Below are 16,896 nucleotides of genomic sequence, written 5' to 3'. Positions count from 1 at the left end.
GGTTCTATTTTGTTTAGGTTTTTCTTTAGTTAGATTTTTTTTTTTACTAAGAACTGGATTTTGCTCAGCTTTTATATCTTTGTTCTTCTTTTGAATTTGGACTTATTTTTATTTTCTAACTTTGTTCTATCTTGAAGGAGGGGAATACTAGTCCAAGTAGCAGCATGCAAGACATGGGGGACACCCACATATTTAGGGTGCCTCTTCATACACCTTAGTTACTATGATTGTTTTTTAATTGTAAATAAAGATTCTTCTTGTGAGCTTTACATGACTCGACTCTTTCTTCCTGATTAACTCGGTCACACATAGGAAAGATAAACAAACTAGATGTCCTTCGAACCGCTAGTTAGCAAGCCCTAACTGACAAGTCAAGAGGAAATTCCGCGAACCGAAAAATACCACATTGGCCATATTTGAAACTGTCTTAACTCTTTGACTGCGGCTGCTTTACACGCGCGCAGACTTTTTGCGACCTATCAGCAGTCAATGGTTTAAAGATAATGTAATAAAACTTACATAAACTACCACTTATTACAGAAAAAATGTTTGAGATTTCCTTTTCTATGCCGGTTGTATAATAAGAAACTTACTATGATGTTATTCACACAGAACATGAAAAACGGTAATCTTTTGTAAATAATAACGGAGAGCGACAAAGTTAGTTTGTGTTTCCCAAACTCTTTTATTCTGAGGCTCCTTTATGTAAATAAAAAAGTTTGAGGCCCTACAACCTATAAAAATGCCTTAAAATATGATTTATCAATTTCAAAAAATAATTACTAACGAACTTTAATGGTACCTATGAAGTACTTTTTCTATTAAATTGTATGTTTGTAATTTAATGTGGCCTTTTCTTATTAATTTATATGTATTAATAACTAGACCATCAGCAATTTATTGTGTTTGGATTAAATTTGTAGACTGATGAGCAATTAAATACAATTTTAATTTTATCTAATGTTATCTTATTTTCTTTTTAAAACATGAAGCAATTTACGTATTAAGAGTGATAATAAATGATAACAAAAATGTAGTATTAACCATTTTATTTACAAATTAATATACAGTCGAAATAAAATAAAACATAGAAAAAACATAACGGCCCCCAGAGGCGCCGCGACTCCCACTTTGGGGAACACTTTAATGCATTATTCGGTAAATAGTTCACTAAGTATGAGCGATCAGTTATTTTTTGTTCGCTCATCAATTTTACTCACCTAACACATAATAAGAAGCGCCTCTTTCACCTGACACGAAAATATTTTTAATTTTTAAATTGCAAATAATTTTCTGACAAAAAAACGAAATCATTTTCCACAAGTATCACTATATAAAATTAAATTACATTTAAAATATTATTTTATGTGTCAAGCACACAGAGTTAAGGTCAACAGTATTTTATAATGGTTCTAAAACCCGAAAATAAATTCAAATATTCTGTGAATAATTTTTTATTCATATACTTATAGAATGAAACTTACCTATAGTACACATTCCGAATAAAATATCACAAACGCTTTTGTTTGTTCACTGAAATTCGTGCAGGGATATCTGCGTTAGACATCCCTAATGTATAAATTGTAGTTTAGAGAAAAGGCTGCTAGTGAATTCTTGGGCTACTATATTCGAATGGTGGGATTGACAGTCACGTAATAACACCTTCACGGCTGAAAGGGCGAGCATATACGGAATCAAAATTTGACAGTATAAAGAAACCAATATATAAATATTTATTATAACAAAACTACAATAAAACAAATTTTAAACATGTAATCATCTCTTACGTCAGAAATGTCTGTTTATTACAGATATTCATTGAACTTAATAAATTAATCTTACAGATACATATTGGACATAAAAAAATATATAACCGTTTCCTACAAATAGCCATTAAGCACGAGAAATGTTTCTTACAAATAGATATTGGACAGAAGAAACTTGACTGTTTCATACAGATATCAACAGAATATTATTCAGTGAATATCAAAAAATGTGATTGTTTCTATAGGTAGCCAATGTCTGTTTTCTGTATTCGAGGGCTGTGAAAAAGACTTAAGTTTAAAGGTGCAAATAATTTTATGCTTGATTTATTAAAAAATATAGTTACATAAATATATATATGTTGGATTATACATTGATTTCGTACGTGTAAAAGGCCAAGCATGACCAGTGGTTACTCGACCATACTGTGAACCTTCAGTAAATCGGGGTCCATGAGTGGAATATAAATTCTGATTAAGAAGTTAGCACACATGATCTCGTTTGAAAACTATTACAATTTTTGTATTTGATTATGTGTTCTAACTTCTTAATTAGAATACTTTGGACATGAGGGACCAACGTTCACACCTCGTTACCGTAAACAAACAAAAAAATATCGCGCTTCAAACTTTGGGGTCGTGCGTAATATTGACTAGCTGTCTTCCCTCTAGTCTGTCAAAACCAGGGACGGCTAACACAGATACTCCTCGAGTAGCTATGTGCGAATATCCAAAAAAACAAAACTTGTGTGGTAAAGTATTCAAAATCACCAATACTTAAGTCATTAATGTACAACATAGGTCAGACATTTTCTTCTCAACTCTGATCTTTATTTCGTGATTTTTAAAAATATATTTATGGTTATTTGAACGTTCTAAAGTGTTGACAATAATAAAAAAAATCCAAATTTATACACAAAAATAATCATTAACTTTTTATTATTTTATCGAACAGTGGTACAACTGCAAATCTATCTGTAAGATATAAAGAACTAATACATTCATATGACAACTTGTAGTATAGTGACGATTACAGGCTTCTATATTTGGTTCCATGAAAATGCCGGTATATTATTTAATGAAAAGTAGAAAAATAACTATATGATTTCCTCGAATACAAAATAAAGTGTAACGTACTGAATCCCAACATATCTATAGAGCATACGTATAATCAACAGTTACTGAATCCAGTTTTACAACCTAAGACCAGTTTGACATTTTAAAAGCACTTGCAGAGTCAAATACATCAGCACATATATACGTTCTTATGTATATATATATATATATATATATATCATTAAAAATGTGGTTACAACATACTTAAAGTTCCTCAATAAAGAACTGAGTATATTCACTCTACCAAGATTTGGTTAAAAAGACCTAGATTATTAAACAATTGTAATTTTACCGGGGAATGGTCCAAATGATGCATGGAAATCTCATGACACTGGAGACTGATGTATGAAAAAATCATAACAATAAACATTTTAAAAAACGTTATCTTCAAAGATGACTGATGAAATTGAAAGTTAGGAACAGGGATCCTATTTGTACACTTGTGGAGGGAAACAGTCCGAATAGGTAAATAAAACAAAACTTTCGTCAACCCTACGTATGAGTAGAGTGCTTCAGCTTCTCACACACTATCTGTAAAACAAATACATGAACAAAACAAAAAATATGGGAACATAACCATATACACATGGCAAGCTGTTGTATTTACAAACGCAATAAGGCAACCCACGTTATATTTCGGAGAATGTGACAACCTGTTCGGCATGACATATTTGCACGCCGCAATATTATGACGTAAACAAATTGGTTTGAATCAATGGAACGAAACCCACGTGAGAGGTATTACGATTTACGTTTGTACAAAACAGATTTCACTGCTTAGAAAATATAAAAATAGTGTATGTAACACAAACAATAAACACACTGTTCTATAGGCCCTACAAGTGCGGTAAGTTAGCTTTTGAAGCTGGTATTACAAGTTGTCTTATGACTACACTTTAAAGCAGCTCACACCGATAAAATAAATAAATAGCACATTGGTTAAATAAAATGTAAAATGAGTAGAAACAAAAGTGATTTAGTGAAATTTGAATGTCGTGTTGTTTGCACTGAATAAACTTTCGTTGAGGCGTAAACGCTGCCATGTATTTCGTTTCCATTGCCAATTAACATATTAGTCCAGTACTACTGCTTTTCTGAGTTGGTTTACATGAAGACTGTCGATTGCTAGCATGATATTATAACTCGATCAATTGAAATGTGTGTTTGTACAGATTAGATATACGTGTACATACTGATATCCAGCAAAATTGAGCGAACTTGTGATGTGTTACGTTAGCTACAACGTTGCCACTCTAAGCTGTTAATCTGTGAGAACACGCTTGCTAACACTACCGGAACGGTATCAGAATGACAGCAGTAAACGGGTAACTAAAATGGTTATCCATCATATGAAAACGCTCAGTGCTTAATTTATGCTCATATTACTTCTTCATTTCAGCGAGGAAGGCTTCATTGATGCTGCACCATAACATGTTTGTCTACATAACTAAACGCCAGAGTATAAAAATACCAAAGGAGGAGGGGGGGGGGTCAAACCTATCTTTTCTAATTCAAAATATAAACTTTTTATTTGGTATCACGACACAATAACACAAAAACCCAACTATTTACGTATTGTATGTATTTTCCAATTCCAATAACAAAAATTGCTGTAATTTATCAAAACAGTTCGAAACCTGGTTTCATATATAACATCAGAGTCTAATACAGTAATAGCAGCTGAAAACTTAACACAAGTTCTATAATCCACCGGAATAATTAATAAAATATACTGTGATGTCACGACTGGTTACACACACGACACAGTTTGAAATTAATCGTGGACGCAAACAGGATAGTTCTTAAAAAATTTACAATGCTTTTACACACTGTTACAAGTAAGTAATACGCAGACACTAACCAAACACATCAATTCAAACAAATGCTTTGTTTCTAAAACTATTTTACTATTGGAGAGCTCGCGTTTCAATTAAACAACTTCAAAAGCAAAATGTTACACATGAAAAAAACAACAACAACAATAATTATTACATCACTTCACTGACAAAAACAACGTTAAACATGACAGATCTAGAAATTTGAATCTAAAATTAGTTTTTGAAACCCTTTTTTAGTCCAATTCGAACTCTTTTTTTTTATTTTATACAATCACAAATCATTCATTAAAGACACGCAGAACAATTTTATATATTTTCGGGTACTACAAAAAGTTAATATATGTCCCGTCCCTCCTTTAAAATCAGCAACTAAAATCACATTTATATATATATATATATAAAAAAAACAACATATGAATAGCTGCATGCGTACATATGATATTCGGCAACTTTCCAGTTTTTATAGATCTAACTACATGAAAAGAAATAAAATTACAATTCGAATATACACACCAAACAGATTATGAGGTACTGTTTCTACATTCAGTTTATATTCAAAATTCATCGCTAAGTAGTTACAGCATTTGGTGTATGCAAATTCACAAGCTTACTAGCCCTACAACATTTATCTCGCTGAACAAATATCGAAATTATTTTACCTCCAGAAACTGTATGTTTCAATATCTTTAACATTTAACAGCCTATTTTATTTGTATACTTCAAATGTTTCCAGAAATTAAAGACCAAGATCTATAGTTATTATGCTTCTATAATCACTGAATATGGGTTCATCCACTAACAGCATTATATTAATATACAAATAGTTGATCAAATGCTCTGGTAAGTTGAGCGAAATACGTTGGGGAATCATGAATAACTACATTTTTTTCAACATCGTCACATGACGGCTTCGACAAAACATTGACTTCATTGAGGTATTTGGGTACTAAACAATTGGAGGCTAATATATTAAAATACAAAGTAAATATAATGTTTACTCCAGTGAAGGTTGAAGCACATTTGTGAAGTAAACGCGAAAATCATTTATAACGATCTCCAAAATGGATGATAACATTGTAGAAACTGTTCACGATTACATTCAAGAAATAGTTAGTTGCTGTATCTGCTACTGTTTTTAAAACACCTTACATTCTGAAGAGATAAACAAAGAAAAAACAAAATTCATCAAAATAAAGAAACAGTAGAAACTTCCAGCCTGATGACATTTAGATCTTGCAGTGTGATACCGAATCTATTCATTTTGTGGTTATCAAATAATTTCTAAATTTTGTTACGCTTTGTAACCCTATCTAATGTTTTACTATGCAATATTTCCTGAATTATAAGGCGGGAAGTAAATTACAACCAAGTGTAAGTAGGTTCAAATAATAAACATTGTTATGTATATTAAACAATAATTTTAAAAATAAAAAGAACTGTTGATTATTATCAGTAATTATTTTAATCTAATAACATCACATTTAAGACCACAGCTTATTATGCAAAATAACTAGCATGGAAACTATCTCAGGCAGATACTTTTAGGTCAGGTACTAAATAAAAAAAAAGGTGTCTTAAACTGTGCTGGTTGCTTTATGTTACTGGAGATTTACAATGGTTTAAAATCTTTTATTTTTTCAACAAAATAACCACTTCTTTCTCTTCAATTACTTTATTATAAATGCCAGTGTTATCATGTTGAATATATCCAGGTGTTCAGAAATTGCATTAACAATTGTACACAGACTCACAAACAATTTTGTTAACATAATTTCTAGACACTCTCTATGCTAACTACTGCAGCATTTTTTTCTGGTTATGCATTTTGTATATAATCAGTGTTTTAGGCAACATATCAATGACAGCAGGGGAGGGGGTGGGAGAGAACAGGTGTCTGTAGAAATTATTCCATGTGGAAAAGTCTAAATAGTAAATGAAGACACAAAACCTGAATATATACCAACAAAAATGGATGTTGCTCATTTTCTTAACATCAATCTCCACAATTATTAATGGTACACGGTATTCAAGTGATAATATTAAACTTTTGGTTGTACATAAACTAACCAATATGAACTATCTCACCTAAAAACCATGTAAATGTATATATATTTATACTACTATAATTAGTATGAACAGAGAAAATATAAATTTTTAAAAGCTCTTACTTAGGAAACTTACTATCAAAATACTGCTACCTAAAAATCCTTCCCAAATCATCAAAATAGCATGTATGAGTAATAAATGCACCAAACTCTTGGGAAAAACAGAGGACCACATTGATGTACATGAGGTAGTAAACACAATTTGTCAACTATTATAGTAACTGAGCTGATAACTCAGTCTTAAATTGCAAAATACATTACAGATTTTATGACATTAAAACAAAAACTTAAGTAGGAGAAAGAAAAAAAAGTCAGAAAGATTTAAGTTACTGAAATTATGATAAGTAAAGCAGCATCAATAGAAACTAATGCTTATCAGCTTATCTGTGTGTATGTCAAATTTCAAATACATTGCAATCGTTATTGCTGGAACACAAACTTCTTTCTGAAACTGATGATTTAAAGGTTGACTTTTAAGTTGTTAAAATTTTTTAAGAGATACATTTTTTTCCTTCCATCATTAAATGTTTACTTGTGGATAATTTCAAAACGAAAATTAAGAACTAATGAATCTCTTACTATGTAGGAAAATGTCTATGTTTCTTAGTGAATAAAGGTTTTCATGCAGCAGTTATTTGTGCACTATCCTGTACATGGTCTGTTGTCACATACGACTCATGTAAAACAACCAAGATATATATTATTGGACTTCCATCTCCAGCCTTTAATCTCAATTATAGAAAGGGTTATATTTCAAAATGCAATAGGTATATTGAAAAATATTTTTTTATTTTCTTTAAGTTTAAAATTGATTATATATATATACATATATATATATTAATTACTACAATGAATGCTAAACGAAATGCATATACTCAAACTTCAACTAAACCTATTAATTTATAACCACAATTACAAACCAGTTTAAATTAAAAAAAGAGCATTATGTGGTATCATTTCTTGTCCATTATAACATACTACACACGTCTGATAATAAGTTTAAATTTATATCCTATAATTATTCGTAATCTATAGTTTAAAAGCATCCTGGTAGTTTTATATATTTCATTCAGTTTTCTTTCAGGGTGTATTCAGAATTAAAATCATTATTTGGAAATAAATGATTTTTAATTATAAGCATAATTGGAGCTTTAATAAATACTCTCTAGTGTTACAGCTGTAAAGCAAGGACGATGGATTTACCTACACAATTATAGCTGCCAAATTTAAAGTTCTGCAAGTTTCAAGCTATAAAATCAAAGTATAAAAGATAAATTAGAAATGCTAACTAAATTGTTTAAGTGTCTTGAAAAATTCTGTTAACATTTCAGCAAACTACAATTCTGTATTATAGCTGCTTGGAGCATTTTCAGTTATCTGTCAAAAAATTATAATTAACATAACCAAAAAAAAAGAAACGACAGAAAACAAAAATTAAGTTAAGGAGGACAAATTATGAGATGCTAATATAAATTTGAAGCAGATAGATGAAAAGAAAAAAAAATCAATGAAAAAAAATAACTTGTTTTTTTTTTCTAAGTGGCTTGCATGAAGTGAGAATAATAAAGTATGGTAGCAAAAAAGTTTCCATTACATCTACCAATTTAGTTACAAAGAACACAGTGATAAATGGTCTTAAAAATATCGATATTTTGAACATTTTGTTTGAATTTGATCATTACTAACTCACTTAATTGTCATGTATTTCATGGTTCCAGTTTCTTCTTTAAAACATGCTTATTTTTATGTTTATTGCATGTTTATTTTACATGCTTTTAAATTCAATGGAGAAAGACCTAGCAAAGCATGAATAATATTGTATAAATGACATCTTGTCTTTGCTATACATTATTCACAATTTTGTTTTCCTCTAGATTTGTGCAGAAATAATACTCCTCCTTTTAATACCAATTTTTCCACTTCTCCTCACACTCAATTTTGCTTTTTCTGAAAACATTAAACTTCTGTATTACATCACCAGTGCTATGATCATAATTATCATTGAATTTGTAGGAACAGAAGAGTTTGAAAGTAACAAAAGTAAAGTTTAAGGAAAGCTCCAATATAATTTATTGTTATGAGGTACTGCCAAGAGACATTAAAATCAATTTTGTACAATATAAAGAGTGAAAAAATCACTATGTGGATTTGAATTGTTCACTTATGTGATATTCAAAAGATGTGTTCCAAGAGGCAAGTTTTGTTGTTGATTTCACATTCTTACAAAGTGAAATTTTATAATACCAAATTATGAAATAAGATATTTTTTAAACTTAGGGCTTATACATTATTTACAGTACTAACTTAATATTTTCAATTAGACATCCCTTTATTATTTTACTTAGGTTAGAGTAAAAAAAAAATGCATAAGTCAGTGTATTCAGCAATCAAAGGGTTATAGAATATAGATGGAGAAAAAGCTCAGATTTACAGACCAGCCAAATTCACTAAGTTCTACTGGAAGTCATGTTAAAATTTCCAGAGTTGTGTAAATTTACCTGGTATGTGTTTATAAAGATACAAAAATATTTAACAGAAAATTAAAATTATGGAAGAGACTTTCAGTCTTGTAGGCTCCATAGAGATGGGAGTTGAAAGCTTTATTTCCTGGTTCAGACCCAGGAGTGAGTATACTGCCAGAATAGGTATTTTACTTAAGATATAATCAACCAAACATACACATACTGAAACTGTCAAGTCCATATAAAGTCCAGACACAAAGAAGCAAACTTATACCTCTAAATACTCCTGCATTACACACCACAAAATTCATTTCATTTAATAAGAGCCCAAGAATTGTTTAAAGATCTAAATAACTTGTATACAATTTTGACTGCAAACTCTGGCTTCTTTTTTTTTTTTTTTGTGTGTGTGTGCATGTCAATATACAAAATGCTAACAAAAAGAAAGATAAACGAGATAAGATGTTCCACAGAAGAAAATACATTAAATCTTAATAAATTTTAACAGTATGAAAGGACTTCAAAAAGAAATATCATCTTCCCTGAAATTAACTCTTGACAAAAATAAAAGCTACATTTACTAAGAATTTTCTAACCATTTGTGGATCACCTGGGCCTATCAGATTATTAGCTGTTTTTCAGTTCATAAAAGATACATGATGTGATTAAAGTAGGTTAGCCTTTCTTCCTACACACCGAATCTTTGCAGAGCCTTATTTTCTATAATGAGCAAAATATTTCATAAACTAGGAAAGGGTAATTAAAACATTCTTTACTGTACAAATTTAAAGTACAAAAATTGAAAAATACAAAAAGTGTAATTAACACACATTTTGGATCCTAAAATTTCTTTCTTAGCTTAACTTAAATTTGCTGGAAATTTTATGCGTTGAATTTTGCAGTACTATTTATCTTAATGGTATGCTTTGTTTAAAATAGCTGTAAAAATAAATGACATTATATATATATATGTGTGTGTGTGTGTGTGTAAATAGTATAATACTAAATAACTTTACAGCCTGCTAGTGCTAAAAGTGTACATCTAATTATTTTACAAAAGCTAGGTAATAAGGAATAAAAAGTATGTCAATGTACGGAAAAAAATCGGCCATACTGTTATAAAAAATGTATTATCATGAAATAGAAATTTTTTTCTGCATAACACAGTGTAAATAAACCCTTTAACTATACTACATCAGCCACAAAAAAAGACAACAAAGTATCTAATAAATTCTTTTACCATATTCTATTTCACTTGACATTCATTTTTAATCTGAAAATATTAAGAATTGAAGAGAAAATATCTTTATCGGTCATGGAAATCTCTTGTACTTTATAGTCCAATCTAACCTCATTCATTCAGAGAATCTACCCTAATCATGATTGCTTGTGGCTTGCTTTCATCCACATGTATATAATACATTACTCACTAAAAACAAAAAAATATCATATGAGCCTAAAATTTATGCATACATTGTCACACATCTTTTTAGTTGACTTATTCTACCTAAAAATATATTTTCAGTGCAAGTAACCGAACTTGAAAAGCTAGTGATATTATATAAAAAGAAAAGAGGTGATATTCAAAAACTATTTTATCTCCCATCCCCCCAAAACACTGTTAGTTAACAGATTCTACTTTAAAAAAAATTATTTCCAATATTAACAAACCACAATTCTAATTCTGTATATCTGGGAAAATCATGATCTGCAATTTACATCATTTTTACCTACATAAATATAAAACTGGATGTAAAAAAATACCCGTTTAAAACCCAAACTAAGGCCAGGTACTGCCTCTTGTGTGCACAACAGCCTGATGCTGTAAAGTGAACATATCAGAAGCCTAAACTGGTCAAACAATTATCATGTTGAACTTTGAGGCAATTGGCTAGCCTGTGGAGAGGAGTTAGGGTGCTGAACTATGGATGGCACAGTGCTATAGGTGAGTTGATGTTCTGATGATGATTGGTTGAAGAAGAGGGAATCGTATCCAATAAACTGGTCTTGACTTGATCACTGACGAATTTCTTTAAAGAACCATAGTTTTCACTTGTATCGTTGTTTTGTGAAGAAATGCTAGGATCACGCTCATTCGTGTCCTGCACTTCAGGTTGTATATCTACATCACTGTTATTCTCTTCTAGTTGCTCAGTATCAGACACATTGACTTTTATAGTTTCTGGCAGAAACTAACAAACAGAATTTTAGAGAAAAAAGTTAGAAAAATAGGAGTTTAATACAAGTAATACTTTATGGCATTTAAATGAAACTAGTGAATCTTTTGAAATAAAAATGTAAACTACTTTACATTCAAAAATGCAAATATTGTGTTGCTATTATAAAAATCTATATCATGATGTAGCCATATGTAATGAAAAAAATGAAGGATGAGATTTCTTGATTTCATAAACTTTCCTCATGTCAAGATGAGGTCAGAAAGATTAATTTTCAAATGGTCAATAAATATAAAAAATATTGTGACGCAATTGTTATAAGATAAAATGAGTACATGTATACAGAATTATAAAAATCAGAATGTAATAGTTACATAAATGACATTAAAATATTTAGGAACTTCTGTTATATCAATATATAGGATAAATCAAGTGTTCACAATACAATATAAATATACGTAATAAAGATGCAAAATAAAGAAACAAATTTAAATATTAAATTGTAATGGTTTCTATCATTTTGGAATATTAATTTATTTTTCAATTATTTAATAGTTTTTGTGCTATTAGGCTTGCTAATTTTGGTATGTGTTCAGATATTATGGCATTCTGCATGGAAAAAATTAAAATGTGTATTATATAGAGTAAGATTTTTTCATATAGTAGCCATATGTTTAAAGTACATGAATATTAATCAGTAGACAGCACAGCTCTTTACTAATGAAGCTTCTATTTCACATGACATCAAGAGTTCACATCTGCAATCTCAACATTGAAAAATAACTAATACAACAGGATGTTATCATTAAAGTTATCAGAATCTTACTGGAGATCTTTCAGAATCACCTGCCTCCCCTTTTGGCAATTTTCCATTGTTTCTTTCTTCTGTTGATTCACCTTTCAACAGAGGGTGAGTATAGCCATTAACACACCCATTGCACATACCTTGCGGATATCCACCCTAGAAGATGAAAATATACAGCTTCAGCATTAATGCTACACATGGAAATTTTCAATTAAAATTACACATTTAAGAGGCTTTTCAACAGTAACTTTAGTAATATTTGCAACAAACAATGTATTAGGAATTTAAATTCAACACCATCCATACTCTAAATAAAGAGGTATGTTACAACTGATAAGAAATAAAGGAAACAATAAGCATAAAGGAATTAAAGTCAACTGTTTTGTGAACAAGTGTTAAAAATCAAACCATCATCTAGCCTCCAGCAGCCTACTAGACCCTTACTGTGGTATTTTTAAATGATCAAATATAATCATCTTAACTTAAAACAATTTATAAACTGTCCTTTTAACCTGCTGCACTTAACAATCAGACACTTTTACAATAATTGTTTTCATGTATTAATTTGTTCAATTTTTAAGGATCACTACGTAACTAATATGTTAAATTTTATTTCCTTGTTATGTCATTTTTTCTTTACTTCACACTGTTATGTATGTTTCGATGCTAACAACAGCACTGAATCTCAGTAATGTTCTTTTACTTCTTCAAGTCAAGGTATATTGATCTTTTTTTTCATTGTTTATTTTTTTTCTGAAACAACGGAGACTCATTTCTAAGAATGATAATGAAGGCTTGTGGTTTTAAAAAATCTAATTTAGTGATGCTGATAGATTTTATTTCCTACACCTAGAGCAATACATTACTTCGTGAAAATACTGTAAAATGAGCATATCAGAAGCCTAAACTGGTCAAACAATTATCATGTCAACTTTGAGGCAATTGGCTAGCTTGTGAAGAGGAGTTGAACTAAGGATGGCTATAGGTTGGTTGATGTTCTAGAGAAACTGATTGAACATGATTATTAGGTGGAACACCATTTCATGGATTTGAACAATAAAAGGTAAATTGAGCATGTTTGTTGTCAGGATAACACAGTTATACACATATACATTATTTTAAAGTTATCCAGCTTAGCATTTAATAATCCCCTAAAATTCCTCCACAACCTACCTCCTGATAGGTTACAATTTGAGGACATCTGAGATAAGGTGTTAAGAATATTTAAAATGCTTGATTCTTAGCTGTATACCAAAAAAAAAAAAAAAGAAGCCAAATTTCAAAGAAAACACATCTAATCAAACAAACTGATTAAAATGACAAACTGTACTAAAAGTTCGTATTAGATTTCAATTGCTTAAGTTTTAAGGAAAGATAATTAAGAATTTTGATTGGGGGGAGGGGACAAGTTATGCAATTTTTTAATTTTATTTATTGATCAGATATCTTAGAAGTTATTTCTTCATTATGATAATAGTGTTTTAGTGCATGCTTCTGGTGATGAGGCTAGACTCAGCTGTTCAACAATGCCTCATGGATTTGGCTGGATAAAAATAAATATTTACTTATACAAAACAGCAACTGAATGAATGATTGATATTTGACAAAATGATTTGAAATTTTAAGGACTGAAGTTTTTTTTTTTTATCCGTAAATTTCATTTTTAAATGTTTTTAAAAAATAATCTATAAATGAAAATTTTGTTAAAATTATGTTAAATACATATAAATTTTCTTAATAATAAAATTAAAACTTTCAAGTCCAGAATCTTAATGTATTTTGATTAACAAATGTGAAGGTGTATTCAGGCTTCTATTCAACATAGAGAGTTTAAGCAGCTCTACCACTTAATTTTCATATTTACTTGTTCTTCTTGTTATCTAACTAGAAATATGTTTTTCACAAAACAAAGCAAAATTGCTATTTTAAATTCTGGAAAAGTAAATATAGAATCCTATCATAAAACTGCAAAACTGAGTTGAATTCTAGGTACACAAAGATCACAAACACAAAAATTGAGGGTTTCAATATTTAACAGGCAAACAAAATGAGACAAGAAACAAAAACTGACACAAGACCTTAATATGGACTCCACTCAGCACAGAAATAAGTGTAATGATGTTTAATTTCTTGTCAGTAAAAAAGTAAATATGAATTTATGACTATGTTAAATTCTTCTGAACTATTCAGTAATGGAATCTCCTTTTAGAATACTAAGTAGTTCTTTGTTATAAGCTTTAATTTATAGCCTGAGCAATAAAAATAAATTTACATCAGTGCCAAGGTAATAATACAACAGGTGATATTTCATGTTAACTGTTGACCAAGAAAAAAATTTTAAATTATGATTCTTTTGTTAATTAATTTTGCATTTATAATAATGAAACTGTTTGCTTTAAATATTAATAATTTGTAAAGAGCTTTACAACAAAAGCCGGTAACATAGAGCTAATTCTGATTCAATGGTTAAAACCAGTTCAAAGAGTTTATACATGGGGAGAAAACTTTAAAAATATCAACAGAGAATTATTTATTACAAAGCTATGTAAATATTAAAATTAGGTTTAAAGCAAAAACCCAAACAAAAAAACCCAAAATGTTTCTGTTAAAATATATATATATATATACCTTTGAATCAAGATGTTTTTCAGTTGATGAACTGGACGTATCAATCATTATTGGTGTTAACGAATCCATTTCCTCACAATCAGAGTCTGCTGGCTTTGCTCCTCCTATATGTTGTCCATTGTGACAGGGATCCTGCTGACCACTACAACATGCAGAATAATGGATTCCCATTGGAGGGACTACTGGATGGGTTGGACAAACCCTAAGAAAATATTTTCAGTTATATTAAACTTCATTATACTTACAATTATAAAATTGAATCTAACTGCTGGATAAAAAAACTAAAAGGTTACAACAATGCACTATTAGATTAACCAAACTAATTTTGTGGTTGACATCATTAGCACTGTTTGCAAACTTGTGTTTTCAACTTTTTTAAACCTTGAATTTCAAATAAATGTTATTTTTCTTTTCCTATCCTGGCCCTCTACAGAGGATAAACCATACTTTATTAGAATGATTTGCATGCACTAATGTGTCGCTGCAGAAACAAACCATGGAACCAAAGTTGATATGTTTAGCACTAATATGGTTCTTGATGAATTCCTTCACCTTTTACAGAACAATGTCACCAAGGGTAAATTTATACCTAGAGAAATATATCACAGCCCTTTCTAAGGAGGGATATTCATGTAGTTAGACAAACAATATAGAGCAAATGGACAGAAAACATTGGAGAAAAGAGACCTCAATATTTTTCTACAGAAGTACAAAAACTTATATTGCAAAGCATTCAAAACAACATCCTAAGTCAATCTAGAGCAATGCATAGATCCACAAACACTTTAATCAGAAAAAACTGAATCCTCTGATTAAAAAAAAAAGTCATTATAATGAACCTGAACATGTTTCCTAGTACTCATAAAAGGTAATAAACAGGGATTTGAAGTTGACAAAGACTCATCAGACAAAAGTTCACAATTTTTAAGATACTCCTCAAAATAAATGGCTATTTTCATGAATAAAATTGTCAAAGAAACTGAAATTACAGCAATTCTCATCTATGTATCTGTTAACTCTCAATACAGGCTCAGTCAATCTGACCGACCACGTAACCTTTTTCTATTTGTGTAAAGTCTTTATATAGATTTAATACTTCTAACTCTCAATATAGTGCATATATCTCATGAAATTTGGCAGTCTTTCAGTTGATATTACAAGTCTTTCACATACAAAAAATATTATTTTTTAGTGAAGTATTTTTAATAAAATAAAATAAAAAATTTGTCCACGAATAGATTGAGTATTTGTTTTGAATAGTCCATGTGCAAAATAATTTTCATGTTAAAATTAAAAGTACTTTTCCTCATCTCAAAATTCTCAAATTTACTTTGGGTAATCCCTAAAACCTCCTAAATTCATTTCAAATGATTTTTTTTTCTAAAATGACTTCAAATTGTAACATGAAACTACATTTGTTTATCCTCATTTCGTAACAGTATACATCTATTTATAAATAAATTTTATTGTTTTATTGCCCTTTTTATTGCTTTTTGAACCATGTCTAACTACTATCCGCACCATTACAAGTTATAAATCACTCGATGAATGTGCAGCTCACACTACACTATTGAATTACATTACCCACAAGCTTCTAGCATGCGTACCTCATAAACCATTTCAATTACATTATTATTATTACATATTTTACCTAATCTAGTCTTAAATAACTTAAAAAGATCTGTATTTTTAGATTTTAATTATTTTTATAATGATAAGTAAAGAATAAATATGTAAAACAAGAAATAAGGTACTTACCCAATCATCTTTTTTCTTGCTCTCAATTCTGATGTACGGTACAGCAGATTAATTTTGCATTTATAATAATGAAACTGTTTGCTTTAAATATTAATAATTTGTAAAGAGCTTTACAACAAAAGCCGGTAACATAGAGCTAATTCTGATTCAATGGTTAAAACCAGTTCAAAGAGTTTATACATGGGGAGAAAACTTTAAAAATATCAACAGAGAATTATTTATTACAAAGCTATGTAAATATTAA

The 16,896-nt window shown here is 29.6% G+C and overlaps 1 protein-coding gene across 1 annotated transcript in view; it reads right to left on the bottom strand.

The window, feature by feature from the left end:
• Nucleotides 1-1,034: 1,034 nt before the first annotated feature.
• LOC106465393 (protogenin-like) overlaps nucleotides 1,035-16,896 on the bottom strand; it is a 178,450-nt gene continuing 162,588 nt past the window's right edge. Inside the window, exons 20-22 of the mRNA XM_022393285.1 lie at nucleotides 14,895-15,096; nucleotides 12,288-12,422; nucleotides 1,035-11,476 (exon numbers count right to left, since the gene is read on the bottom strand). Of these exons, the coding sequence (XP_022248993.1) occupies nucleotides 11,207-11,476; nucleotides 12,288-12,422; nucleotides 14,895-15,096 (607 nt within the window). The 3' untranslated portion in view covers nucleotides 1,035-11,206. The remainder of the gene's footprint in view (nucleotides 11,477-12,287; nucleotides 12,423-14,894; nucleotides 15,097-16,896) is intronic.

Source organism: Limulus polyphemus, unplaced genomic scaffold (assembly GCF_000517525.1).
Source record: "Limulus polyphemus unplaced genomic scaffold, Limulus_polyphemus-2.1.2 Scaffold1930, whole genome shotgun sequence".
In the NCBI taxonomy this organism is placed as follows: domain Eukaryota; kingdom Metazoa; phylum Arthropoda; class Merostomata; order Xiphosura; family Limulidae; genus Limulus; species Limulus polyphemus.
Note: the sequence above shows the minus strand (reverse complement) of the source record. Positions and strands in the feature narration are given on the sequence as shown.